Source organism: Musa acuminata, chromosome BXJ2-3 (assembly GCF_036884655.1).
Source record: "Musa acuminata AAA Group cultivar baxijiao chromosome BXJ2-3, Cavendish_Baxijiao_AAA, whole genome shotgun sequence".
Classification (NCBI taxonomy): domain Eukaryota; kingdom Viridiplantae; phylum Streptophyta; class Magnoliopsida; order Zingiberales; family Musaceae; genus Musa; species Musa acuminata.
Window position 1 is genome coordinate 34028056 of NC_088340.1, and position 27314 is coordinate 34055369.

Sequence of the window (27314 nt, forward strand, 5' to 3'; positions counted from 1 at the left end):
TGGTGGAACAGTTCGTGGCAATGCGATACACACGATCTAGTCCCGTGAGGGATGAGATCATATGGAGGTATGATCGAGAGTTACTGGGAGCTCCGCTTTGGTGAACAACACGACGGCAAGAAGGGCTATGGATTCAAGGAGTGAAGGCCATGGTACCGCAGAGGCGGGTCTTCCGGGCGTGCATCGAATTTTGCATCGGATGAAAACCTTGGTTATCAGCATATGGGGGTTGGGTTCCACCAAGGGAAAAGTTCGAATGCAAGTACCAGTGAGTTCAATAGGAGGGACTTGATCATGCAGAGGTATGATTGAAGCAGCTGGAGAGTTGGACTGCTTTAGAGCTCATATTCGCTTAAGGGAGCCCGACAAGTCAGAGGACAAGGTCGAGTAAGCGAACGTTGCTACCAAGGAAGCTAGGGAGAGCAGAATCGGTGCAAACCTTATAATGTGATGGCAGAGGCCATGCATGGGAGTTGCAATCTGTCTTTCCATCGACCAGAGGGAGCTGCTTGGAGAACACAGAGGTGTTGAAGCAGGGGGTCGAAAGGGGCGAGAAAGCGACGACAAGTCCAGAGGGACTTAGCTACCCAAAATCAAGCATAAGTCAGAATGGAGGTGGACTCAGAGGAGTGCCACGGAGACATATCTACTGATTGTGAAGAAAAGGGATGCAGATGCGAGGAGACGGATAGTATGACCATGGGCATGGCAGCGCCATGGTACCGCAAAGGCGGGACTTCTGTGAAAGTCATTGATCCCTTGCTCTCACGGAGGGAGAGCGCATGGTCATGAAAGGGGCCGAGGAGGTGGAGTATGCAGAGGCAATCTCCAAGTACCGAGACAAGGCTGAAGGGCAGAGGCCAAGAAACTTTGTAAGATCGGTGTCAACAAGTTTCTCATCAAGATAGCCGTAAGTGAAGGACTTTGGGTCATGCAAAAGTGCACGACCAAGGAACGAAGCAAGCAGTACGCGGTGCTATACCGTTGCTACTTAGTGGAGTAGGCATCAGGGTTGATGGAGAAGACGGTACAATCCCAGAGTCGACCTCATCTATCAGAGAATTACTCCAAGTTGGGGTGAAAACTTCCCGCATTCCAGAAGTTCGATGGCATTGAGAAGGTGAATCACAGTAACTAACTCAACGCAAGGAGTGCAAACACTTCAAGTGCTTCAGAAGTGTGAGCAAGGAGCATGCGAAGGCCAGTAACCAGCTCGATGCATGAAGTACAACCTCGAGGAGGCGGGCGAAGTCAAGTAACCTTTGCCTTCTCAATTCTTAAGAGGATGGGCGAAACCGAGTACCCCAATTCTCTTATCTATCCAGCAGAGGAGCTATGCACAAATTCAAAGACTCTTCGAAGATAATGGAAGACAATAACTATCAAATCCTCACCAACGGTGATCAGTGCTACTGAGAGTAGATTGTCCGCTTCATTTCCTAACGAAATACCAATCGAAAGCGAAAGTGATGCGAACCTACTTGGATGTGACAACTAACTGAAAGAAGAGTCAATGAGTAGATTTTGTGGAGAAAGGACCCAAAACTTCAGAAGTTTACGAGGCGATGCTCATTAAAGCTCCAACAAGCATCCACTCAGTTCAAGCAGCATGTGGAAATTTTGAGAGACTAGCGCAGTAAGGATAGTCTTTTCCTTCATTTGGTGGATCCGCAAGAATCAACGAGGATCAACACAACTCAGCCAACCCCACACCAGAGTCAGAGTCATTGGCGAGTTGAAGCAGCATGGCAGATCAAAGGTTCGACTACTTAAAAACAGCAGCAGAGAGCAGTTGGGAGCCAGGAGGCGCATTGCAGCTGGAGCAGAAGATTGAAGACTCAGCAAAGGCGAAGAGTTGCAGTGTTCATAAAGGCTTCGACGAGGACGTCGAAGGAATAAGTGGGGGAGAATGTCAAGGACAAACTTCTAAACAAGGTGTTTGATGTAATGCTTATACATGTCCGTGTCGTTTGGCATGTTCATGCCTTGTACAACAGGTAGAGGGGCGGCCGAAGGCTTAATAGTCCCATGTTAGTTGGGTTGGTGGCCTCTTTAGGCTTGTAAATAAAAGTTATGTCATGTGGACACGTGCGAGAGATTTTTGGTCTGTAATGGACCATTTTACCCTTTGTTGTGCCACTATTCAGAGCTTGTAAAGTCTGTTTGTAATTTGCAATGTCTATGAAGTGTTTTTCGAAGATGTTTGTTTGTGGATCTCGATTGAGGCATTCTCTCTAACCCATTCTCTCTTTTGATGGTCCTAAGGGACAATGGGAGGCTTCGGGGAGGCTGACCCTTGCGGACGGACACGCAAGGGTGCCGCATGACTTAGGCAAATCCAGCTAAGTCTGTGACAGTATGTCGAATTCTCTGAGCTCTACCGACCACTTGACGAGTCGTCCTGCGACATCAAACTTAGACAAAACCTACCGGAGCGGCTGGTCAGTGATTACCTCAATCGAGTGAGCCTGGAAGTAAGGGCGTAGTTTCCGAGATGCCAGCTTTTCGAGTGGCGGATACCACTCCTCGGGTCTGTTCAGGACGTGGCTGATGTAGTAGACCGGTAGTTGTTCCCCGGAAGCCTCTTTGGTTAGGACGGAGTTGACCGCGTGCTGGGAGGCGGCCAAGTAAACGCTGAGCTTTTCCTCGAGAGTAACCGAAGCAAGGCGGGGGAGGTTGGCCAGGTGCCGCTTGACTTGTCCAAAAGCCTCTTCACACTACGCCATCCACCGAAAGTCCTTAGGGTTCTTTAACGCCTGGAAGAAGGGGAGGCAACGATCACCAAACCAAGATAGAAACCGGGATAAGGCAACAAGCCGTCCGTTTAGTCGCTGCAAGTCCTTGACTGTTCGAGGGGCCTGCATGCTGATGACCGCCTGAACCTTTTCCGGATTCACGCCGATTCCTCTTTCATGCACGATGAATCCGAGGAACCTTCCCGAACTGACACCGAAAACGTACTTTGCCGGGTTTAACCATAAGCCATACCTCTGGAGCGTGGAGAATGTCTCGGCCAAGTCGGTCAGGTGGTCTGCCACAATGAGACTTTTCACGATCATGTCGTCGACATAGACTTCGACATTCCGCCCGATTTGAGCGGCGAACATCTTGTTCACGGCCCTTTGGTAGGTGGCGCCTACGTTTTTTAGCCCAAACGACATGACTTTGTAGAAATACACCCCCAGATCGGTGATGAAAGCCGTGTGTTCTTGGTCCTCGGGCGTCATTCTGATCTGGTTGTAGCCGGAGAAGGCATCCATGAACGACAAGCGAGCATGCCCGGCAGTTGCGTCGACCAGCTGATCGATTCTTGGGAGGGGATAGCAGTCTTTCGGGCATGCCTGATTAAGACTCGTATAGTCAACGCACATCCTCCAGTTCCAATTAGATTTCTTTACCAGCACTACATTAGACAGCCATCACGGGTACTTGACTTCCTCGATGAAGCCAGCCGCTAAGAGTCGCTCCACCTCTTCGCGGACGACGAGTTGCCTATCGGGGGCTTGGCGTCGTGGTTTCTATTTTACTGGCCGGGCATCAGGTGATACATTCAGGTGATGCTGGGCGGTCTCTGGGTCAACGCTGGTCATGTTGGATGGCGACCAGGTGAAGACATCGATGTTCTCCTGTAAGAAACCGACGAGCTGCTCTCGTTCTTGCCCGGGGAGTTTCGACCTGACCTGGACCGTCCGATCCGGGCGATCCTCTATCAACGGCACGTCGCATGTGGGCGCCATCAGCTCCGGGTGTGGTGTCGGCCGCTTCTCTTCTCTCGGGTCTTCTAGAGGTTGGTCAGTCCTCGCCCTTTTGTGCAGCGAGACCGCTGTCAAGTAGCATCGTCTTGACTCTCGGGGGCTTCCCCAAACTTCCCCTATCCCGGCGAGGGTAGGAAACTTCACCGTTTGATGATAGGTGGAGACTACAGCTCTGACTTTGTTGAGGGTGGGGCGGCCGAGGATGGCATTGTAAGCAGTAGGAAGATCTACCACCAAGAAGGTGGACATCACCGTCTTTGTTCTGGGCGGCGCTCCCAAGGTGAGGGGCAAGGTAACAGTCCCCAATGGTGAGACCAAATCGCCGGTGAACCCCGTGAGCACCGAGCAGATGGGCTTCAGGGATTCTTTGGTTAACCCCAACTTCTGGAAGGCATCCAGATAGAGCACGTCGGCTGAGCTCCCAGTGTCGATCATGATTCTCCTCACCTGGGATTTAGCGATTCGAGCCATTATCACAAGCGCGTCGTCGTGCTCCGGTGGCTTGACATCCTCGGGAGGGAATGCGACCTTGGGGTCGGGACCACGTTGGGGAGCGTCAATCTTGGCGGAACGGGTGTATGCCTTTCTCCCGGACATACTGGTTCCCCCAGCCGCCGGTCCTCCGGTGATGACATCGATGTGGCGCTCCATGGGGCCCTCCGAGAGAGGCGAGGGCTCCTCGTTACGTCGGACGTACCGACTGAGGTGACCCCCGCGGACAAGCTCCTCGATCTGCCGTTTCAGTTCGCGACAGTCTTCGGTGTCGTGCCCATTTTGCCTGTGAAAGCGGCAATGCTTGGACTGGTCGGCGAGCTCTCGCGGGTTTTTCATCGGAATGGGAGCCCTGAGCAACCCTCTCTCCTTTATCTAGAGAAATATCTTCGTTCGAGATGCGCCTAAGGGGGGCAGAGGAGGCCTCGGAGCGGGCAGGTCAGATTGGTCCAGCCTGTGCCTAGTCGCGGCAGGCTGCTGCCCGCGAGCCGGCTCCGGTCTAACCCTCGTGCGCTTTTCCTGCTTTTCGAACATCCAAGCATCAGCCGTGACGAACTAGTTTGCCCGCTGAAGCATCTCAAGTACCGCGGAGGGGGGTCTCTCAACGAGAGACCAGAAGAATCGAGAAGGTCGCAGTCCCGCCATAAACGCCTACATCAACAGAGAGGGGTGAGCGTCGGATAATCCCCAGATCTGCATGGAAAAATGGTTCACAAAGTGGGAGAGGGACTCGTCCTCCCTCTGGTATAGTCCGAGAAGCAAGGCAACAGACGGTTTCGGTCGTGCGCTGGATAAGAAGTTAAGCTCGAAGTCTCTAGCGAGCTGGTCGAATGAGGCGACCGTCCCGGTCCTCGGGCCGCTATACCATGTGCGGGCTGGTCCCCTTAGTATTGTGGGAACGCCCTGCACATCAGAGCGTTTGAAGTTCCATATAGTGCCATTTGGGTGCGGAAGGCGGCTACATGGTCCGCTGGGTCTATGGAGCCGTCGTATGTGTCCAGAGAGGGGAGACGAAAGTTCTGTGGGACTGTCTGATCCCGTATTTCGGGGACGAATGGGGATCCCTGATGTACGTCCTCTCCGAGCTCTCCTCGTGACCTGCGGACCTCCTTCTGTACCTCGTCAAGTCGTTGACTGACGAGGAGCAACTAGGCTCGCAGGGAGTCCATCGAGGCCGAAGGAAAGACCTCGGGTTGGGCGTGGCCTCTCCGGTCCGCCATAACTCGATCACTAAGTGGGGACGACGAGACCCGAGGCAAAGTGGAAAGCTCCAGGGGCTGCGCCTGAGCCTGAGCAGGCGCGGCTCCTGCTGTCGCACCGGTTTGGCGGCCGACGAGTGTAGCATTCTGGAGACGAGTGGAATGATGGATTGTACCATACCAGTTAGAACTTGGACCTGATGGGTGAGGTCGAGAAAGGCCTCGGACAAGACGGGCGATGGTTCGGCAGAGGGGGCGTCGGGCGGCAACAAACCCTGGTCGTTGAAGATCCGCCAATAGCGCTTTGAAGTTGTGGCGGGGTGTTTGCTACGGAGACCCGTCCGCGGGGAATGTTCCCCTGGAGCCCCGACCGGATGCGCCCCCTCGACTACGGGTTCAGCCGAGTCAGCCTGGCGATCCCTCGACATCGGCCCTCCTTCTAGCGCCATAATGTTGGTGTAAACAACTTTTTAGCCGTGGCCTTGGGGCCGATGCGGCTTGGTTTGGGTCCGGATGACGAGTCGTTGTTTCCTTCAGGAAGGGGCTCCTTGCCAATGTGCCCAGAGAGAGGCGCCTCGCCTTCGTCCCTGCACGTAGGTCGGGTTGGGATGCTCGACCCGACCCCTCTGATGATTAAGTTAGTCGATGATCGTGGGAGTTGTTTGTTTTTCTCTCCTCCTTTCCATTTAGAATGCAAGGGTATTTATAGGGGAGTTCGGTGCTACCTAATGTGCCTGCTCGCAAGGGGTAGGATCGTACCTTCTGATGACGTCTGACATCGCTATTGGCGTGGCGTGCGGTGTCGAGCTTGAGCGGTCGTTAATGGGCCTAGGTTAGCGTTACGACCCATGTCAGTCACGCGCTGTCAGCCCAGTAGGGACGCGGGACATCAGCGGGTGTCACGCAAGTCTTATCGTAATTATCACCCTCATCAACTATACCAAACAAACTCATGATATAGAAGATAGTGTTTTCAATACCTAAGGGCATATACAGTGACATAAAATTCTTTATCATAAGTAGAGTATCTCCTTTTAGCTTCATTTAGCTTTTCGTTGAAGACGGTCATTGGATGTCCCTCCTGACTCAAAGTTTCATCGATACTAATCCTCAACGCATCACATGCTATTTAAACAATTTAGAGAAATATGATAATCTAAGTACTGAGGCTTTGGTCATTCGAGTCTTGATGTCCCGAAAGATCTTGCTAGTAGGTTTGGTATATGTAAACTCACATTCCCTAATATAATCTGTGATGGGAGTTATGACAGTACTGAAATTACATATGAACCTATAATAAAAAATGTCACTAAGCCATGGATTTCAATGAGGGTGGTAGATTCAGTCGACTGACTTTCATATTTTTGGGTTAGCTCTAAATCTTTCAACAAATACTATGGATATAAGAAAGATGACATTTGTTGGTAAGGAATGAATATTTTTTGAGATTTAAATAGAGCTTTTCCTTTTGAAAGACTTTCAAAGTTAATTTAAGGTTTTGTAGGTGTTCCTCTTGAGTTTTACTAAAAAAATAAGAATATCATTAAAGTTAAGAATAAAAAACTCCCCAAGTTAAAGTAAAAAAACTTGGGTTATGGCTCTAATAAGTATGGAAGGGGCATTGGTGAGACTAAATGATATAATTAGCCACTCGTAGAGGCCATTTTATAGTCTTGAAGGTAATTTTTCACTTATCGCTAGGTCAGATTCTAATTCGGTAGTAACAGATCAATCATGGTAAACCACTTAGAATCAGTCAAAAGGTCTAACATATCATCTAACCAAGAGATGCAAAATCGGCATTTGATAGTGATTTTCTTGATGGCTCCATAGCTACCATCCATTTTCAGGGGCGAGAAGGGCATGTACTACACAAAGAATTAAGGCTTTCTTATATGAACCACTTATGAAGCAACTCATCAACTTATCTCTTGAGCTATGCATGCTTAGTGAGATTCAATCGATAGCAAGACAAATTGGATAAGGAGGCTTCAGGAACTCAGCAAGAAAAGAGCTAAACCTCAAAATGTGTAAAGACTTAGATATAGGTATATGTGTTGAAACTATCCCCTCTAGCTCTAGTCTTCATAGTGCTAGTCATAGGTGTCATATAAGTCAATCACGTGAGTGATGACACATGTGACATAATACGCATTCTTTTTTTATTATATTTTGATATTTTATCACTTTATATTGCTTGTTGCACACACACACACACACACACACACACACACATATATATATATATATATATAGTGATATCTATGGATCTATGCAATAAGAATCAGATCATGATGAGATCACGATAATATGACCAATTCACCTTTAAACATAGACCCTAAATAATCCTAGTCATAGGTTACTCGAGAGGGACATCGAGATAACCGGATAGACTGGTGTACTATATACCCATCCATATGATGAAGGCAACTAGTCTCATAGCTGCTTATGTGAGGACATTATGGCTACAGTGTAGGTGCTCATCGGAGAATGAGTTCACTAATTGATTCGCTCACGGAATGCTGGATGGTTAATAATACCTCATTATCAGACAACGATTTCATTGTCCTAATGGTGTACCTGATCCTTAGACTTGAGGCACCAAGGATATCTTGTATGAGTACTTCATTCTTTAATACCAGACTTATATGTTTGAAAGTTCCAAATCTAGCACAATCGATCATCGAGAGTGACAATCAACCTTACGAGGATTATTAAGTATCGATAGAGGATCATCCGCTCTTGTTATCATGAGAGGAATATCTCATGTGTTCTTGCTCAGACAAATCTTTGGCTAGGGTCATTTGGATTGAGAGAGAAAGAGTTCTCGGGGAGAATCCGATTAGAGCGAGACTCAAGTAGAAACTGTATAGGTCTGACACTGAAAGAGTTCAGCTGTTCTCTGCATCCAAGTCAGCAGAATTATTTCATGAACTCTGGTTAATGAAACTTTACTCACATTTAATGCATTTTAAAGATCCTTTCCAGTTTCCATCTTGTTTTTGGAAGCAATCCGGTAAATATGGAATCCAGTCCTTTTCATACAAGTTCAGAAAACTACATGTCACCAATCATCTTAAGACATTCTTTAATTGATCTATCTTAGTTGTTGGAATGGCATTTGCAATCCAAGTCTAGTATTTGGAACAATCAGTAAGATTCATGATATGTCTTTATCTGTAAAAATTGACCAGTTTACTTGGAATCTTTTGTCACATCTCTCCAAATGAATCACTTGTATTCTTTTGATCATGCTGTGATCAGGTACCAAACAAGTTTGCCCAGAACAAGGCCCTGGAAAAAAGATTCCAAAAGTGTTCCTGTTTTGCTCAGGACAAGAACAGGAAGATTGGGATGAGCTTCTTTCTCTTGTCAATCCTTCTTCATCTGATTCTGTTTACACCCACATATGCAATAATTGTGGCATCTTGAACTGGATGTTAAGTGTGCTACAGGTTCAAACCATAATTGGCAGCCATGTTTGCACAACAGATTGACATTTGAATAGATCTTGAACTGATCTTTTGAGATTGATTTTGGCCATAAATTGCTCATATCAAGAATTATTTCTTTAGGTGAAAGGAAAGGATCATATCTCTGCTTCTTCGGAAACCAAAAGCTTTTTCTTTGTTCTTTGGGTCTTGGGTGAATGGATTCAGTCATTTGCCACCACAAAATGGTGATAGTTGAAGAGTTGTAATGCATTCAATCTTCTCTTCCAAGCAAAACATGAAATTAAAATAAAAGCAAAGCATGATCAGATAAGTTGTTTATACCAAATTGCCATTTTTGAAGCATAATAAACATCGGATCGGCGCATCTACTCATTTATTATTGTGTGCTTAGTTGCTAGTTAATTCACCTTTGACACACACACACACACACACACATTTCTTTCACTCTTCAAATGGAAGATCAACCTCTTTGCATATCTGAGCTCCATCCAACATCATATATTATCACTTCACCTAACTCCTATATTCCCCTTACTTAATTTTGTCTAAATTATCCTTTTCCTTAGCAGTGTAATTAATTTCTTTGAATTTTTTTTTACTTCAGATATAAATCTCTTCTCTCATATTGCAGATGACCCAAGTGATGTTATTCCATTATCAAGTGCAGCAGAATGTAACTCATTTATTCTTTCTCCTACAGCACTGATGCAAGACAACCATTAGAGCTCAATAACTTATGCAGATAACAGAGGATTTGCCATGAAATGCAGCTCATAAGAATAGAGGATCACCAAGGGGAATCTGGTGCCAATTATAAGGCTTTCTGCTTATGATCATTCTCAACAAAGCCTTGGGATTTACATGAGTTTTCTCAATCTGGAAACCATATCTGCAACCTCTCGGCTTCTAAAAGATCATTCTTTTTCATGTGAGGTTTGACAAGGAGGAAGCATTGCTTCAAAGTTGTGCAATGCCAGTGCTTACACCTTGAATTAGAGGATGCAAGTTTGGCAGATGCAGAGCCTCACCAGAAAGCAGAGAGGATCTCACATGTTCTGGTGACAAAAGAAGTCACAAAGGTTTGTCCTTTATCTACTGATCACCATTGGTTTAACCTCCATTGTTGTTCACCGGTCTCACCTTCTTCTCCTGCTTCCAACCGCCCGAGGCAATTAATAAGCTCGCGAGTTCGGTGCTATGTCTCTCTCTGCTTTGCTGCCACCAATCATCGCTGGTGATGGTAGATACCTGCACCGCGAAGCACGGTATCTCCCTGTCCAGCTCGCTAGATCCCGCAGTGAGCCATCCATGTCCTGCCACGTCTCCCGTGTCGGCGCTTTAACACCGGTTTTGGGCGGTTATCTGATCCAATTATATCCTAAGCCGACAGCTCGCTTATGTTCTTTCCTGCCCCCACTTGTTTTACCCTGTTTTGGACCAGCCGTAAAAGACGAGGCAAGCGTCGATCCACGTCGGTTACGAGTGGGACCCACCAGCCGAAGGCACCGATCTGCCAATCATAAGACAGGTAGATGTAAAAAAAAAACAAGTTGGTAAATCGTCCTTCTTACCGCCGTGTTATCTGGCGAGAGGGGTCCACAACCCCCAAACAGTGGTCGTCGGCGGAGTGCATCCCCCTACTCTTCCTTTACCCACCAGATCTGGTTTCCTACCTGAGATCGATCTGCTCTCTCTCTCTCCCTCGCTCGGAGTGGAGGAGAAGGAAGCCCTTCTGCTCTCCCGGTTCCTTGGTTTTGCTGCTTACTGTTTAAGACGGGAGAGGGACTGAGTGATTTCGTCAAAGAGGATACCACAAGGTAACGAGCTCTTCCGAATCCTCACCCATCGATCTCCTCCTGTATCAGTGTCTCTCTCTTCTAGATTAGTTTGTCTTTTCCCCCAATTCGATTCAATTTGTACGTCTACTCTTTCTCCCTTTCTCCTCGGAGGTTAAATTTTTGATAAAAGCCCTTTTTTTCCTGAGGAAATCTTGAAATGTGCTTCTTGTTTGTGGCAAAGATCAATTTTTTTAAAAAAATATCGCATCATTGGTTACATTTTTATGGGAATATGAGTTTTGGCAATTCCATTGATCCTTGTGCGTGTGGTTGAAGAAAGAGTTATAGTGTTCTCTTCAAAGAAAGATCCGGCTTTTAGAAGAAGAGCAAGAAAGAAAAGCGAGGACATGGGGAAGAAGGCGAAGTGGTTTGGTGCCGTGAAGAAGGTCTTCAGCCCCGAGTCCAAGGAGAAGAAAGAAGAGGTCTGGATTTTGCTCCCCTCCTGTGTTTATCTGATCTGTGTTACCAAGCTGCCACTGTTGAAAAAAGGCTTCCTTTCTCTTCCTTTTTCCTAGAGATTGAAGAAGAAGCTGGAAGATGGGACATCCAAACATCCGGATCCCTGTCCTGCCGACTCCTTAGAATGCACTGCTCGTGAGGCAGTTCCTCCTCCGCCTCTGCCTCATCCGGATGAGGACAAAGTAGTGGAGATTGAGACCGAGCAGAGCAAGCATGCCTGTTCTGTAGCCACTCCTGCTGCCGTGGAACCTGTTGTCACCTCTGCTGAGGCCGCAAGGGAGGTCATTAGCCTCACAACTCGCACAAAGTTCCCCGGTAAATCGAGAGAAGAGATTGCTGCAATCAAGATCCAGACTGCTTTCCGAGGCCATCTGGTATTTAGACTCAGTGCTTTATTTAGTACAATACATAGGATTTCATTTTATAAGCATCTTGAACTCAAGAATAATGTCCTTTTAAGATATTATATAAGCTATTTTTGTTGAGATTAATAAATAGTATTTGTTCAGTAGGCTGATAGAATTGTGTTCTAGAGTACAAACATGCCATTTGTGATATCAACAAGACAGGTTGCTTTTTACAAGTGTCTGAGAAGTTTATTTTTTCCAGCAAATTTGTCTAGTCGAAGGATTTTAGTCACATTATTTGCTTTTTTAATGGGGAGCTACTAAACTTACGTAGCTTTTGCAAAGTCTTTATTATAATCAAATCTAGCACTCAACAACAGTTTCAATTGTGCTTTCTAGAAAACTAGTACTATTTTGTCAATATGTTGATGTTTGTCTTGGTTTTAGCTTATTATTGACTATCAACTTTATGTAATCAAAATGTTCACTCCAAAATTAGTTTTGGAGATTTCCTATAAGTGCTTGTACCTTATTATGCCTTCGGTTAATGTAATTATCTAATTCTCACTGATGAAGGATGCGATAGATGTGATGAAGAAAATGCGATGAAGAAGATGGATCAATTTCATTAAAGTGAGCAGCCATTTATACAGGTAGAGGGAGAGATTTCCTCTATCATGATTAGTCTGTTAAGAAAGATTTTCTTAGTCAGTTGAGGAAATCTTCTCTTCTATGATGCCCCCGCAAAGATTGAGCTTCTGTCAAGAATGCCAATTTTTTATAGATGTAATGAAAATGTTTTGTGGGGGAGAGGTTTTGTGAGAGAGTCTGCTAGCTGATCAGCTGTATATACATGAGAAACACGCAGTTGATGTCTGACAACTTGATCTCGGATGAAGTGGAAGTCGATGACAATGTGTTTCATGCGTGAGTGGAACATTGGGTTGACGCATAGGTAGGTGGCTCCGATATTATCATAATATATTGTAGAAATGGTGGTAGAATTGATATTAAGTTCCTGTAGCAAATTAGTGACCCAGTTAAGTTCTACGGTAATGGTGGCGATGGCTTGGTATTCAACTTATGTTATAGACCTTGTGATTGTCTTCTACTTCTTAGAACCCCAACTGATTGGATTTGCTTCAAGGAAGACAATATACTATGACGTAGGTGTTCTATCATCAATGTTCCTTGCCTAATCTTGCATCGACAAAGGCATGAAGATGAAGTGATGAGTGTTTACGAAGAAGAAGTTCATGATTGAGAGTCCCTTTGAGATATCGCGAAACTCGTTTTATTATAGACCAATGTATAGTGGATGTCCGATGCATAAATTGTGATAATTTGTTAACGACAAATGAGATGTCTGGACGTGTAAGAGATAAGTACTGTAAGGAGCCAAGTACTTGTCGGTATTGTATAGGATCTGTAGTAGGGCTTCCATCATATAATTTAAGTGATTCAATAGTAGAGAGTGGAGTGGCAACCTTGTTGGTGTTTTGTATGTTCATCTTTAATAGTAGATCTTGAATGTACTTCCTTTGATATAGAAAGAATCCTAAAGACGTGTATAATGCTTCTACTCCCAGAAAGTAGCTTAAAGTTCCTAGATCCTTGATGGAGAATCGATCTGTCAACTACTTGAGGATTATTGCCTGTAACGATAATGTCATCCATATTCACTAGTAGATATATTGTACTTCTACTTTGTTGTTGTAGAAACAATGAAGTGTCAGATTTAGAGTTGATAAAGCTAGTAAATACCAAAAACAAGCCAAGTTCGATGTACCAAGCTCTTGGAACTTGACGAAGTCCATAAATAACTTTTTGGAGTTTACAAACATGTCTTGGATATTGAGGATGGATGAAGCCAAGAGGTTGCTGTATAAAAACATCTTCAGTTAGAGTCTTTTGTAAGAAAGCATTGTTAACATCCAGTTATCGTATATGCCAGTCTTTTGTGATGACCAAACTCAGGATAAGTCAAATTATCATCGGTTTAACAACGGGACTGAATGTTTCTATAAAGTTAACACCATGTCGTTGATGAAACCCTTTGGCCACTAGATGTACTTTATATTTGGCAACAGATCCATCTGGGTTCCTCTTAATTCGAAAGATTCACTTATACTCGATGATATTTTATGGGCGATGAAATGGTACAAGGGTCCATGTGGAATATTATGGAGTAGGATATTATATTCTTCACACATGACTTTGCGCCAGTGTGGAGATTTTTGAGCTTAAGTGAAGGTGGTGAGTTCAATGAGCTCAGTTGGAGAGTTTGTGATGACATGAAGGTCAAGGACTTGACGTGGTTTGAAAATACCACTTTTGGAGCATGTTGTCATGGGATGTTCAAGCGCGATGGATTGTTAGGTTGTGTTGTAGGTATAAGTATTGGTGGAGAGTCATTAACACTTACTTAATTAGGCTGGGGCACGTTGGTGTCATTGGGCCGAGGAGAAGACAAAGACATTAGTTGTGGTTTCGAGGGTATTACTTCATCAGCCATTGCAAGGTGAATTTGTGAAGAAGCGGAGAAGTAGTAGAGGGAGTAAAGAGCTGCGGAACTGGAGTAATAAGAGAGTGTATATCTTGATGGTAAGTATTAGATGGCATAGTGAGAGGTTTGTTTGGGGGGGTCTGAGGCATGGTTTGCAGTACTGAACTGTACCGCCCGGTACGGGCGGTACGTACCGGTCCGAGTGCACTGTAGCAGTGCTACAGTACTCTGCACAACTGGGTGTACCGCTCGGTACATCTGGGTGTACCACTTGGTATACCGTACCGTGCCGGTACTGAGCCCAGGTCGAAACATCGGTATGGTACGGTATTGCGAACCTTGGTCTGAGGTGTACTCCAGTGATGTATGATTGTTGGAGTGGCTTACATGGCTGAAAACCCATGCTTTTGGAAGGGAAAAGTAGACTCGACAAAAATGACGTGATATAAAAACTTTTTGAGTTTGAGGATCATAGCATCGAAAAACATTATGTTCAAGAGAGTACCCTTTAAAAATGCACAGCTTGGATCTTGGTGTTATCTTCTGTGAAGCATAGGTGCATAGCCACAAATAACATAAATAGCCAAATACTTTGAATTTTTGAAAGTTTAGGATTTTGTGAAATAGTTTTTCAAATGGTGATTGATGTTATAGGACTGGACTGAGTATGCGATTAATAAGGTAGACTGTAGTTTGAAAGACTGCTGACAAAAAAATTGGTAGCATAAAGGCTTGGTGGAGAAGGATGGGACCAGTTTCAACTATATGTCGATGTTTACATTCGGGCTTGATATTCATCTCCATCATCAGAGTAAACTATTTTAATTGTAGATTGAAAGAAGTTCTCGACCAACTTTCTAAAATGGGGAAAGATTATATAAAGACTTCATATTTGTGTTTGAGATGATATAACCATGTATACTTGAAAAATAATCTACGAAAATGACAAAATTGAAAATTGTCAAAAGAAGTGGTTGGGGCATGTCCCTAGACATCGGTGTAAATAATTTCAAATTGTTTAGAGCAGGATATGGAAACATTCTAAAAGATATATATGACTTTTATTGTTAAGACAAGCATCATAATAAGTTATAATGTTACTGGTTTTGAAAGTTGGAAGAGAATAACGAGACAGTAGTTGTTGAATAGAGGATAAAGGATGACCAAGACGACGATGCCACACATCAATGAGAGCATCAACTAAGGAGAGAGTGATTGGCTAGGTGATTTGTGAAGCTGACGACCACACATAAATCTTGTCTTTATTCTGGTCCCAGACCAAAGATGCCCCGTGCTTAAATCCTTTACAAGAAAGGAGTCAGAAAAGAATTCAATTGAAGTGTTGTTTTGTTTACAAAATTGAGAAATAGAAATAAGGTTCTTTTTAATGTGAGATATACACAGAACATCATCGAGTGTAAAAGTAGTGGTGTGTGAATTAAGTGTTATGGAACCAGTATGAGTAATGAGGATTCCGGTATCGTCACCAATGATGATGTCTTCATTGCCTCCATAGTTGTTATGGATGGACAAGTTCTGTAGATCAAATGTGATGTTATGAGAAGCATCGGAGTCCACAATCCAATTGTTTGGACGTCGGAGTAGTCATAATATTTTCTTGAGGCTAATTGAGTGTAGAAGTAAGTATGGGTTGAGACCGACAGACTTTGGTTGAGTGTCCGACTTTATCACACAGCTGACAGACAACTCTTTGTTGGTTTGTATGGTTGGGACGCTAGGGCTACTGGTTATTGAAGTTGCCACCTTGATTGTTGTTGAAGTTGTCTCCATAATTAAAAGGTTGCTGGCGTAATAGATGTGGATATGTTTGTGTATTACCTATATATCCAGAAGGCATCTTAGTTAGTCGTTTGTTGACGTTCTGTAATGGTTGGTTCTATCATCCTTTCGCCACGTTTCAAATATGTATCATAATCAATCAACCTGTCATTATAGTTCTTTGAATGACATCGATAAGTCTTGTGCCCGAATCTTTGTTGCCAATTCCTTGTATTCGTCTCCGAGGCCATTGAAAGTATGGATAATGACTTTTTTATCACTGAGGGAATGATCTATTAAGGCCAAGCAATAGTACTTTCCTCTTGTGTTGTTTTCATCAGGAAGACTAAGCATACAAGTACGAGAGCGATTGGCTAAGGTGGTTTGTAACTTAGACCTTGCTTTTGTTGCAGTGCTGTATGAATATATTAGTAGTGCGATGGATCCAACGACCGAGGCTTGAATTGCTTGGAGGATAAGATGATCTTGACGTAACCATAGTTTGTGAGCAGGATTTGGTACTGGACTGGGTTCTCCTGATATTTGCATCTGTTTTGGTGAACAGTTGAGAGAGTCGTTGACGTAGCCTAGTAGGTCATATCCAAATAGGAGATTGGAGAATTGTGCTCGCCAAGATGCATAGTTGGCTGCCCTTGGATAATTTGAAGGGAATCAAAGTTACAACATTGATGGAGATAAGTCTTCTATGTTGATAAGAATTATTGTTCCCTGTGGGAACAATAATTGGAGCGTCAGATGTAGATGATGAAGATATTATGAGAATGTGCATTGATTTGACGGAGCAAGCTAGCAAGCGGAAGTTTGATCAAGAAGGTTCCTTGTCTGGAGAGACGTCGGTGAGGAAGAAGATACCGAGGAGGAAGTCGCCCGTGAGGATGCTATTGTTGCTGGTGGGAGGAGAGGTTCTGCTGTTGTTGCGACAACAGTGAGAAGGTGTTGTCGCAGTGGGAAGACCTCGTTTTCTTGGACGCTTGGGATTCAAGGATACTTCCAGTGAGCAGATCAAAGGAGACGGAGGGGTGATCGATGGGGAAGAAAGCAAGCGATGGGGAATACTGCCCGACATAAGAAAAGCAAGGGAAAGTTGCAACTGTCAATCTCTGGAGCAGAACGATGAACGAGGTAGGCCTCGATCGCCTCCTGGGGTGCCACCACCATCAATCTTTGGAGCAGCGATTGATGGCAGAGTTCAGAGATCAGTGGTAGAGGGCTACGACTGCTCTCTCGTCGCTAGTGAGGTAGATCAGAAGAGGAAGAAGTCCGTTGCTATGTCTTTCGCACGGGAAGCTTCGACGGTGTAGCTAGTAGCCGCTGCCGAGGTCTATCCTTCGAGCTGAAGGGTCTCACAAGAAGCTCCACCTCCCTACCGGTTCCTAGGGAACGATCGCAAGAGGAGGGTGGCAGCCATTTGGTGCATATCAGGGGATGACGGCTGCAATCGGTGCAGATCGCAGTGTCTGGTCGAGTTTGGTGGCCAGAGCAGTCGGCTCTGATGAGTTGGAGGGAGGAGAATCAGCGAAGGATCATCCTCCGCTGTTGGAGATGAGCGATAGCAGCCAGAAATGGGCAACAACAGTGGCTTGTTGTTGCCGAGGAGATCAGAGTAATAATTGTCGCTAGACAGCGAGGAAGGAAGAGGAAATCTCTCTTAAAGCAACAGATGCTCTGATACCATGATGAAGGATACGATAAATGCGATGAAGAAAATGGATTAATTTAAAGTGAGCAGCCATTTATACAGGTAGAGAGAGATTTCCTTTATCATAATTAGTCTGTTAAGAAAGATTTTTTCAGTCAGTTGAGGAAATCTTATCTTCTGTCACTCACTATAGTATCCAGATTCCTCTACCTGCCACCCTCTACACATCATAAAATCTTGTCTATACAGCATGGAATTCTTTACGTAGTTCTGCTGAGATTGATAACATTGTTTAATATCTTACTATTTTAGCATCTTAATGGCCATTTTTCTGAGATTAGATTATCTGGACAAGTTCATCAATAGTATAAAAATTGTTGATAGATAAGCTATCTTGGGACCATACACTTATTTCGGAAAATTACTGGGCATGTATGTGTGTATAGGCAAAAACAACATCCATGTATCTAACCCCCATGTGATTTGTTCTATGTGCAACCTCATGTTGGTTTATCATCATTGTTAAATTTCATCCTTGAATCTTTAACTCGATTAAAGTGCTTATACATGTCCTATTGTTTTCAATAGGCAAGGAGAGCTCTACGAGCCTTGAGAGGATTGGTTAGGTTGAAGTCACTAATTGATGGTAATTCTGTTAAGCGCCAAGCCACTTCCACTTTACGATGCATGCAAACACTGTCAAGGGTTCAATCACAAATCCGTGCAAGGAGAATCAGGATGCTAGAAGACAACCAGGCACTTCAGAAGCAAATGCTGCTTAAACATGAAAGGGAGCTTGAAAGTTTGAAGGTAAACTTTTGCATAGTTTGTGTTTTATCATGAAGTTATCTAATGATACAAAAAACGTGGTTAGATGCAAAAAGATTGCTAATTTTTTTAAAGGTTTGTCTAATTGCTCTTAGTTTCTTTTTTATTCAATTATGTGGGTGTAGTCAACTAAACAAAGGAGATACTTTAAACAAGAATTATATACTGGTTAAAATCATAATTCATCTTTACCTGCATGTCCTTCTTCATGATGGATGGCATTGATATGCTTTTCTATGCAATTTTTTCTTGTAAAATGCTCTTAAAATTTTGAGCCCTAGGTATAATTAAATAAGAGAAATGTTGTGTACCATGACTTTGTATCAAACTTAAGGAATGAGTCATGGACTGTTGCACATCCAGAAACACACCTCCCAATCGTGTCCACTCTCACCCCCTTAGATGCAACCCATGCCAGCATGTTTCATCTTAAATCATGAAAACACAGCCTAAATTGAAGCAATCCTTATTAAATAAAGAAGATGTGGTTAAATGATGATTAATATCAGGAATTGGTAAAGATGGCTCATAAAATTTGGATATTTTTATGTCTCTGGAACATTTTTCTCCTTGCTACGGAAATTGCTTTCGTCACCATTCAATAAGTGGGATATGTTTTCTGCACCTAATATTATTAGATGAGAAAAGCATTTTGAACATCCACAGCCTGCTAATTTTTTCTTTGGACAACAGATGGGAGAAGAATGGGATGATAGCTTGCAAACAAAGGAGCAAATAGAAGCAGGTTTGTTGAGCAAGCAAGAGGCTGCAATACGAAGAGAAAGAGCACTGGCTTACGCATTTTCTCATCAGGTAATTCAGCTCGTTAGAAACCAGTGACATTATGCCACATATGAACATCAAGAATTACTAATTAAATCTCATAGTTGTTTTAGTGCCATATATATTTCATCAGTAATGCAAATTTTCACTTTAAATTTGCTGCCGCTTAGCTTTTTTGACTATGGTATCAATTGTGAAGTACTTAGTCTCTCAAAAGTTTCTCTGCAACAGTGGAAAAGCTCCTCAAAGTCAGTAAATCCGATGTTTATGGATCCCAACAACCTACAATGGGGTTGGAGCTGGCTGGAGCGATGGATGGCAGCGAGGCCATGGGAAACCAGGAGCACAACAGATAGAGAACTCAACAATGACCGAGCCTCTGTAAAAAGCACCATGCAGAGTGATGGAGGTGGGGAGATCTTAAAAGCCTATGCTAACCGGGGTAGCAATCCAGAGAAGCCCTCTCCTGCGGTCCAGAAACTAAGCCGCCCTGCCAGCCGCCAATCTCCATCAACACCACCCAACAAGGCCCCTTGGTCGATGGGGAAGATCAAATCAGCAAGCCCCAAATGCAGTTGGGTGCCATTGGAAGACGACTCAAGGAGCATTGTCAGCGTGCAATCGGAGCGATCTAGGAGGCACAGCTTGGCAACAGCATCAGTGAGAGATGACGAGAGCCTAGCTGGTTCAGCATCTGTTCCGAGCTACATGGCACCCACGGAATCAGCAAGAGCCAAGTCCCGCTTCCAGAGCCTTTCAAACGATAACAACATCGACTCTCCAGATAAAACTTCTGTGAGTTCTGTGAAGAAGAGGTTGTCTTTCCCCACAGGAGATAAATTTAGTCCAGCATCTCCAGCTCCTATGAGGCGGAACTCAGGTCCCCCCAAGGTGGACATGGCATCTGTGAAGGATGTAGCGGTCCAATCCTGAGCACAACAGAATCACCAGAGAAATCCTGCAGCTCATCAAAACTTTGTTGAAGATAGCTATAATATTGGTGGAGGGCCTATTGTTATGTCAATCTATCTACGATTATCATTTATTTTAAGTGAATGTAGTTGGTGACAACTTAATTTACATGGATTGGTTTATTTACATGAATTCTTATTTCAGTGAACCAGAATTATGCTGAAGCTTTGCTACATGATTTCAAAAAATTGATACTATTGTCTTCCTGGTGTTTGGAAAGTAAATGTTTTCAGTTACCTGTCAACAAGTGAAGAAAAAGGGAACTTTTGTCTATTCCACCTATGGATTAGGAAGTTTATCAAAGTTGAGGATTCATATACAAACCAATAACTGATTGAAATATGTTTTACTAGTCAAAGACCCTGAAAAAGGGCTCAGTCCAATTGGATCTGAATCAATTTATTGGAATTCATGAAAACCTCTAATCATCACTCTTCCATAAAAAAGAAAGAAAAATATGGTAGGGGATTGTTTTTGTAAATTACAATGAAACAAAAAGTTCAGAATAAGAAGGAACTGTTCAGTGAGCTCCTACAGTTGATACAGACTACTGCATCTCTTCCATATTTCTTACTTAGGTGTGTCTTCCACACTACTGCAGCTCTTCCATATTACTAAAGCTTATCTAAAGTGGAATCAATTTATTCTCTTCTTTCCCCATATCACACCATCAGAAACAGTAAATCAGAATCAATGTAGGGGATTGTTTTTGTAAATTACAATGAAACAAAAAGTTCAGAATAAGAAGGAACTGTTCAGTGAGCTCCTACAGTTGATACAGACTACTCCATCTCTTCCATATTTCTTACTTAGGTGTGTCTTCCACACTACTGCAGCTCTTCCATATTACTAAAGCTTATCTAAAGTGGAATCAATTTATTCTGTTCTTTCCCCTTATCACACCATCAGAAACAGTAAATGAGATCCTGCTGCAGGAAGTTGCAGAACTTCATGAGATATTTTGGGATAAGGTGGAATCATATTATTCCCATTTTTTCCAATTTCATATCTTTGTAAAGTACTTTCAGATAATTCTTGATAGAAAAGTTTGATGTATATTCCAACCAAATATGACCTGATAATGGCATCCAAAAGTTTGATGAGTTTGGCTGTAAGTGAAGGCAGGAGCTTCACCAAGTCAACTCCCAAGAATTCCAAGAGTTGGAGGTCCAACTCTCTTTATTTGATTTGAAGCTAATAACCAAGATAAACTCAAATGTTAATACATCTAATAAAATGATATAATTACTACCTAGTAACATTTAGTACTAAATTGCCACAGAATATTTTTATTTGAAAACATATTACTGACTATTAATTTGATTATTAAACTATTACAAAATACATTATACCTTTATTATGTTTTCTAGAAAATACTAGTTAAACACATTTCCCTCAAATATTGCTAGTTATAATATTAATCAAATGTATTTTGCATCAGTATCTCTAAAATTTGAAGTTTCTTTGGTAAATGTCACTCCAGTTTGTTTTGGTACTAATGAAATTAGGGCAAACTGGACACTGTACATTTTTGGAAAAATTAGTAATATAATTATTTCAATTAATATTATAAAATACTCATGTTTTTCAAATGATACTTTTTTTTTTCAAAAAATATCCTTAACTGAAAAATAACTAAAATACTCCTTTTCTTACCAAATTTGTTTGGTAGTTTTAAACTATTACAATATTTTTATTTGGTTTGTTTATAATATTTTTTTATTAATGTTTATAGTATTTTTATTGAGAGACTAAAAACACTATAAATGCTATTAAAATATATTTTAAGTGACAACATATTATGTCTCTTTGGTTGCTCGTAAACTATTAAGATATTATTTTTTTAGACCTATAATTGATTTAATTGAAGTTAGAAGTTCATTTAAATAATTTATAATATTTTCGAGTAGGTTTTATAATATTTTTATTATGGTGACTTGAAAACTATAACAAGTTAATTTTTAATTTTTATTTGGATGATATAGTTTGTCAACTATTATAAATATATATTTAAATCATAGTATGATATATCAAATAATTTATAAAGTATTTTAATTTTATTTAGCTCATTTATATTATTTTTAATTATATTTTATAATATTTTTATTACAGCGGCTAAAATACTATAATAGACGAAAATTTTTTGAGGAGCAATTTGAGTATTTTTTAATTAGAAATATTATTTGGAGGAAAACAAAAAAATATCGAACGAGGATTACCTAAAATATGGATATATTTTAGGAAATTGTGCATGTCATCATTTATAAAATATTTAGTTTTGGAATAATATTTATGTAATTACATTGTTAGAAAGGGGTGTTATTGTAATATCAAATATTGCTAGTGCTACACGTACGACGTCCAAGTGGAAAATCTAACTGGCAGCCGACAACGTCTAAAGCACAGACATCTAAGCACACCGTTGGATCGAATCGGACGGAGATTACAAGACACCCTTGTGACCGTTAGATCTAGGATCGTACGGTCGAGCAGAAAACCCTAGGTCACATCTTACCCTCGTGGATCTCTATATAAGCAGCTCGAAGGTCTCTCCGTCTCCACGACTCGGCGCTGCCTCTCTCGTTCGCCTCTCCCTCTCGTGCGATCCTCTCTCGGTTGCAGACTTTGTCGGAGGTGATGCTTAATCCCTAGATATTAGATTGTTGCTTCGTTCTCCTTCTGTGTTTATTTCGATAAGTTGAAGCGCGTATGCAGCCCTATAATTTAGATCATTGTTTGATTTTGTCGAAGCAAGTTCAATATGGTTGTCTTTGATCAAAGAGACCCTCGATTGCGTATCATTGTTTGGAGTTGTGCGGTGCAGTTGATTTGTGGTCTTGTTCGTTCTCGTTTCCTTTCTCATAGAGCTGAATCAAGCGTATCGATTTGGTTTACGTTGATCTTATGGTTTTCAATCGGTTTAGGTCGAGTAATTTAGATTGGAGATCTTGACATTGTGTACACTATTTTCTGGATGAGGTCTTAGATATTCTTGATGAGTGGATTATGGACTCCTAAGTTTATTTCTTGCTTAGTTACTGTTTTCCTGGTGTGGAATTTTGATGAAACTGAAATTATACTTGTATTTTTTGAGTTCTATGATATCAGAAGGTAAGTCGTGCTCTAAAAATTTGGGGGTATGCAAGCATCTATTGTCTAATGGAAAGGATAAAGGTTATATAGACCTTTGGTATAGGTTCAAATCCTATTGGATGCTATTTTGCTGCAATCCCCAAATTTGGTTCTCATGCTGGTATGATCGATAACAATGGAGATTTGCCCGATGAACTTCCCTAAGTGAGTTACTTTAAAGGGCTTATGGTCTTGATGGGCATCTCCCGTTGTTCCCTCTTTCTGGCATGAGCTTTTATTGAATGTTTATGATTGGCTAATTATTGCAGTTATTAAATTTTGTATCAGTAATTTATGTAAATTCATGGCAGATCTACTTGCTATTAGTGATGGGCTATATGTTTTTTTCCTGCGGTTGTGTATGTTAATGATTATTCTAAGTTGTAGATATACTAGTTTCAATTCCATGTGAATGAGGATGATTGTTATTTTCATTATATGCTTGCATTAGGTTTTTCTCATGTTTTTTTAAAGACTGAAGATTTGTTGTTTGCTGCACTGATTTCTTAGAATAACACCATTTTTTTGGTACTGAAGTTCAGCAAAATGTTGATTTCTTTTTGTCTTCGAATTTAGTTATCATGTCAACTTTTCAGTGACAAACAATGTCTAAGGCTATTCATATGCCTAAACCAAGATGTGTCTCTTTAAATGATTGATTTCTTCTTGTTGTATAGTCTTATCAAGTTGAACTTGATTTTCTAGGATTAAGTTGTTTTTCTCATGTTTTAACAAAGACTGAAGATTTCTTGTTTGCTGCACTGATTTCTTAGAATAACACCATTTATTTAGCACTGAAGGTCAGCAAAATGTTGATTTCTTTTTGTCTTCGAATTTAGTTATCATGTCAACTTTTCAGTGACAAACAATGTCTAAGGCTATTCATATGCCTGAACCAAGATGTGTCTCTTTAAATGATTGATTTCTTCTTGTTGTATAGTCATATCAAGTTAAACTTGTTTTTCTAGGATTAAGTTGCAGTTCTTTGATCCTCCGTGTAATTGCTTTACATGTCTGAGGGATGTTCAAGTATAGTCATATTAACTTTATAATCCCTATTTTAGATGTTGAAATTTAGAAATGTTATGTTTAGTTTGTAGATATATTACTAAATTTATATATCTATATTCTGGCTATGCATATCATTTCTTTAGGGAATCCAAGTTGGTAGAGACATATTTTGCCTATGCCTATTTGTTTTGCTTATTTAGTTGTATAGCTTTCACTTGAGTGATGGCCTAAAAAATGGTTGCATATACTTGATTGTATGGTGATGGTTAGGTTGTCACTGTCCATGGATTCATTTAGTTAACTTCAATATCTGTATTTTATGGCTACCCAGAGGTTTGAAGTTACTGACATGTTGTGCTTAATGCATGCTCAACAATTCATCTCGTTGACCAATCATGTATCTAGTTGACAAGATTGGTTTCATAGCTTTTTCATCTTATCATTTTAACAATCCGAGACAATCTGGAATATTCTGTCAATGTAATGTATTCTCTTCTTGTTTTTATATTATTAGTAGTTAATTCATATTTCTCATGCATCTCATCTTTGTTGTCACGGTCTGTCATTTTTAAATTACTATTGCCAGTCTGATGTTATCTCTGCTTTCTTTATTAGTAGTCGTGTTTGTTTTGAGTCCTAATCACCATGGGGAAAGAGAAGGTTCACATCAGCATTGTGGTCATTGGCCATGTTGACTCCGGCAAGTCGACCACCACCGGCCATCTCATCTACAAGCTGGGTGGTATTGACAAGCGTGTGATCGAGAGGTTTGAAAAGGAGGCTGCAGAAATGAACAAGAGGTCATTCAAGTATGCCTGGGTTCTGGACAAGCTTAAGGCCGAGCGTGAGAGAGGGATTACCATTGATATTGCTCTTTGGAAGTTTGAGACCACCAAGTACTACTGCACTGTGATTGACGCTCCCGGACATCGTGATTTTATCAAGAACATGATCACTGGAACCTCCCAGGCTGACTGTGCTGTTCTCATCATTGATTCGACCACTGGTGGTTTCGAAGCTGGTATCTCTAAGGATGGCCAGACTCGTGAGCATGCTCTGCTTGCTTTTACTCTTGGAGTCAAACAGATGATTTGCTGCTGCAACAAGGTAAACATTTCAAACCCCCTCCTGTAAGGTTTTCTTAGTCTTTTCATGAACTCTCATTGTTTAAGATGGTGAAACTCTTATATTGTTTTGTTTTTGTCAACTCTCTTATCATTAAAACTGATATTTCTCCCTAGTACAAGCATTTTTGCTGTGCTACTTTCTTAGTCTAGAATCTAAGAGAGAGATGAAGTTGTCATCATCCATGTTGGTGTTGCCTGATCTTTGTAAGAATTTCTCCTTTTCCTCAGTTATTGCCATTTTTGTGACATTGCAGATGGACGCAACCACCCCCAAGTATTCCAAGGCCAGGTATGATGAAATCGTGAAGGAGGTTTCTTCTTACCTCAAGAAGGTCGGATATAACCCTGAGAAGATACCTTTCGTTCCTATCTCTGGATTCGAGGGTGACAACATGATTGAGAGGTCGACGAACCTGGACTGGTACAAGGGCCCAACTCTTCTTGAAGCCCTCGACCTGATCCAGGAGCCCAAGAGGCCCTCAGACAAGCCCCTTCGTCTTCCTCTTCAGGATGTCTACAAAATTGGAGGCATTGGTACTGTTCCAGTCGGCCGTGTCGAGACTGGTGTCCTCAAGCCTGGTATGGTTGTCACATTTGGTCCCACAGGTCTGACCACTGAAGTCAAGTCGGTTGAGATGCACCACGAAGCCCTTCAGGAAGCCTTGCCTGGCGACAATGTTGGCTTTAACGTGAAGAACGTTGCTGTTAAGGATTTGAAGAGAGGTTTCGTTGCATCTAACTCAAAGGAAGATCCTGCTAAGGAAGCTGCCAGCTTCACGTCCCAGGTCATCATCATGAACCACCCTGGTCAGATTGGAAATGGTTACGCCCCTGTTCTCGACTGCCACACTTCCCACATTGCTGTCAAGTTTTCCGAGATCCTCACCAAGATCGATAGGCGATCCGGAAAGGAGCTCGAGAAGGAGCCTAAGTTCCTCAAGAATGGTGATGCTGGCTTCGTGAAGATGATTCCTACTAAGCCCATGGTCGTGGAAACATTCGCCCAGTATCCTCCTCTTGGGCGGTTTGCCGTGAGGGACATGCGCCAGACTGTGGCTGTCGGAGTCATCAAGAGTGTCGAGAAAAAGGATCCCACCGGTGCTAAGATCACCAAGGCTGCAGTCAAGAAGAAGTGAGCAAGTTAAGGATCAACTGCAACTTAGTAGTGTTTGTTTCTTTGTTACTGTTCTTTGTCTTCCCGACAGTTTGATCGGCACCTGCAACTTAGCTGCCTGGGAGATTTTAGTTCTTCTCCTTGGTTATGAACCTTTCGCAGAGTTAAATTATTTGCTTTTAGACTTGTTTATTCTCAGTGCATGACGAGTTTGACTTTACATTGACCTTCGGGTTAGAATTGCTGTTATAATTATTTTTACATATGCAATTATTAATAAGATCCAATCAATGTGTCTCATTAGGTTTTGTTTGGACATGCTGAAGATGGCAATCTTTAACCGTAGCCTGACTGAACCAGCCCTGAAACGTTTCCGGGGCTTCGTTGTGTGTCCCACTTCGCTCTAATTATATATATCTCTTTAATTATATATATTTTTAATTAATTTTATTTAGTATCTTTATTTTTGTATTTTTAAAAATATATTAGAAATTTTATATTTATAAAAAGAGAATATTTAATTTCGTTTCTCTTCCTATGCTCTGACAAAAATATTACACGTTACGTATATGATATTAAAATAGAATTAAAAATTAAGAGAAAAAGAGATTTTATTGGAAACGAAGAAGAAAGACTGTGTTATTTAACTTAAAAAATAGTATTATGAAATTACGACCTTTCCAGTCCTGTTATAATTTTTTTTTTACATGACAGCACGTGCGTGCGGTATTTCTTGACCTGCCTTAACATTGCAGCCAGGACTGGGCTCACATAGCACCTCGAATCGTCGCACAGGTGCTTGATGTATGTCCTGGATGAAACAAACCCGATATAAGTCTATTGCATTAGGTCCGGTG

General features: G+C 42.0%; 2 protein-coding genes across 4 annotated transcripts; both read left to right on the forward strand.

Moving 5' to 3' along the window:
• The first annotated feature begins 10551 nt into the window (after nt 1-10551).
• Nucleotides 10552-20237, forward strand: LOC135607823 (protein IQ-DOMAIN 2-like). 2 transcript variants are annotated; one of them, XM_065099942.1, is made up of 6 exons: nt 10552-10718; nt 11016-11161; nt 11255-11572; nt 18079-18300; nt 19012-19131; nt 19333-20237. In XM_065099942.1, the coding sequence occupies exons 2-6, from the start codon at nt 11087-11089 to the stop codon at nt 20032-20034; spliced, it is 1437 nt and encodes a 478-aa protein (XP_064956014.1). In that variant the 5' UTR covers nt 10552-10718; nt 11016-11086; the 3' UTR covers nt 20035-20237. The 2 variants fall into 2 exon arrangements, with proteins under 2 accessions (XP_064956014.1, XP_064956015.1); XM_065099943.1 differs by having other exon boundaries at nt 11020-11161.
• A 2375-nt stretch (nt 20238-22612) lies between these two features.
• On the forward strand, nt 22613-26649 carry LOC135584127 (elongation factor 1-alpha-like). 2 transcript variants are annotated; one of them, XM_065099944.1, is made up of 3 exons: nt 22613-22707; nt 24832-25323; nt 25598-26649. In XM_065099944.1, exons 2-3 carry the CDS (start codon nt 24862-24864, stop codon nt 26477-26479), a joined length of 1344 nt encoding a protein of 447 aa, XP_064956016.1. In that variant the 5' UTR covers nt 22613-22707; nt 24832-24861; the 3' UTR covers nt 26480-26649. The 2 variants fall into 2 exon arrangements, with proteins under 2 accessions (XP_064956016.1, XP_064956017.1); XM_065099945.1 differs by having other exon boundaries at nt 22625-22707; nt 24835-25323.
• The last annotated feature ends 665 nt before the right edge of the window (nt 26650-27314 follow it).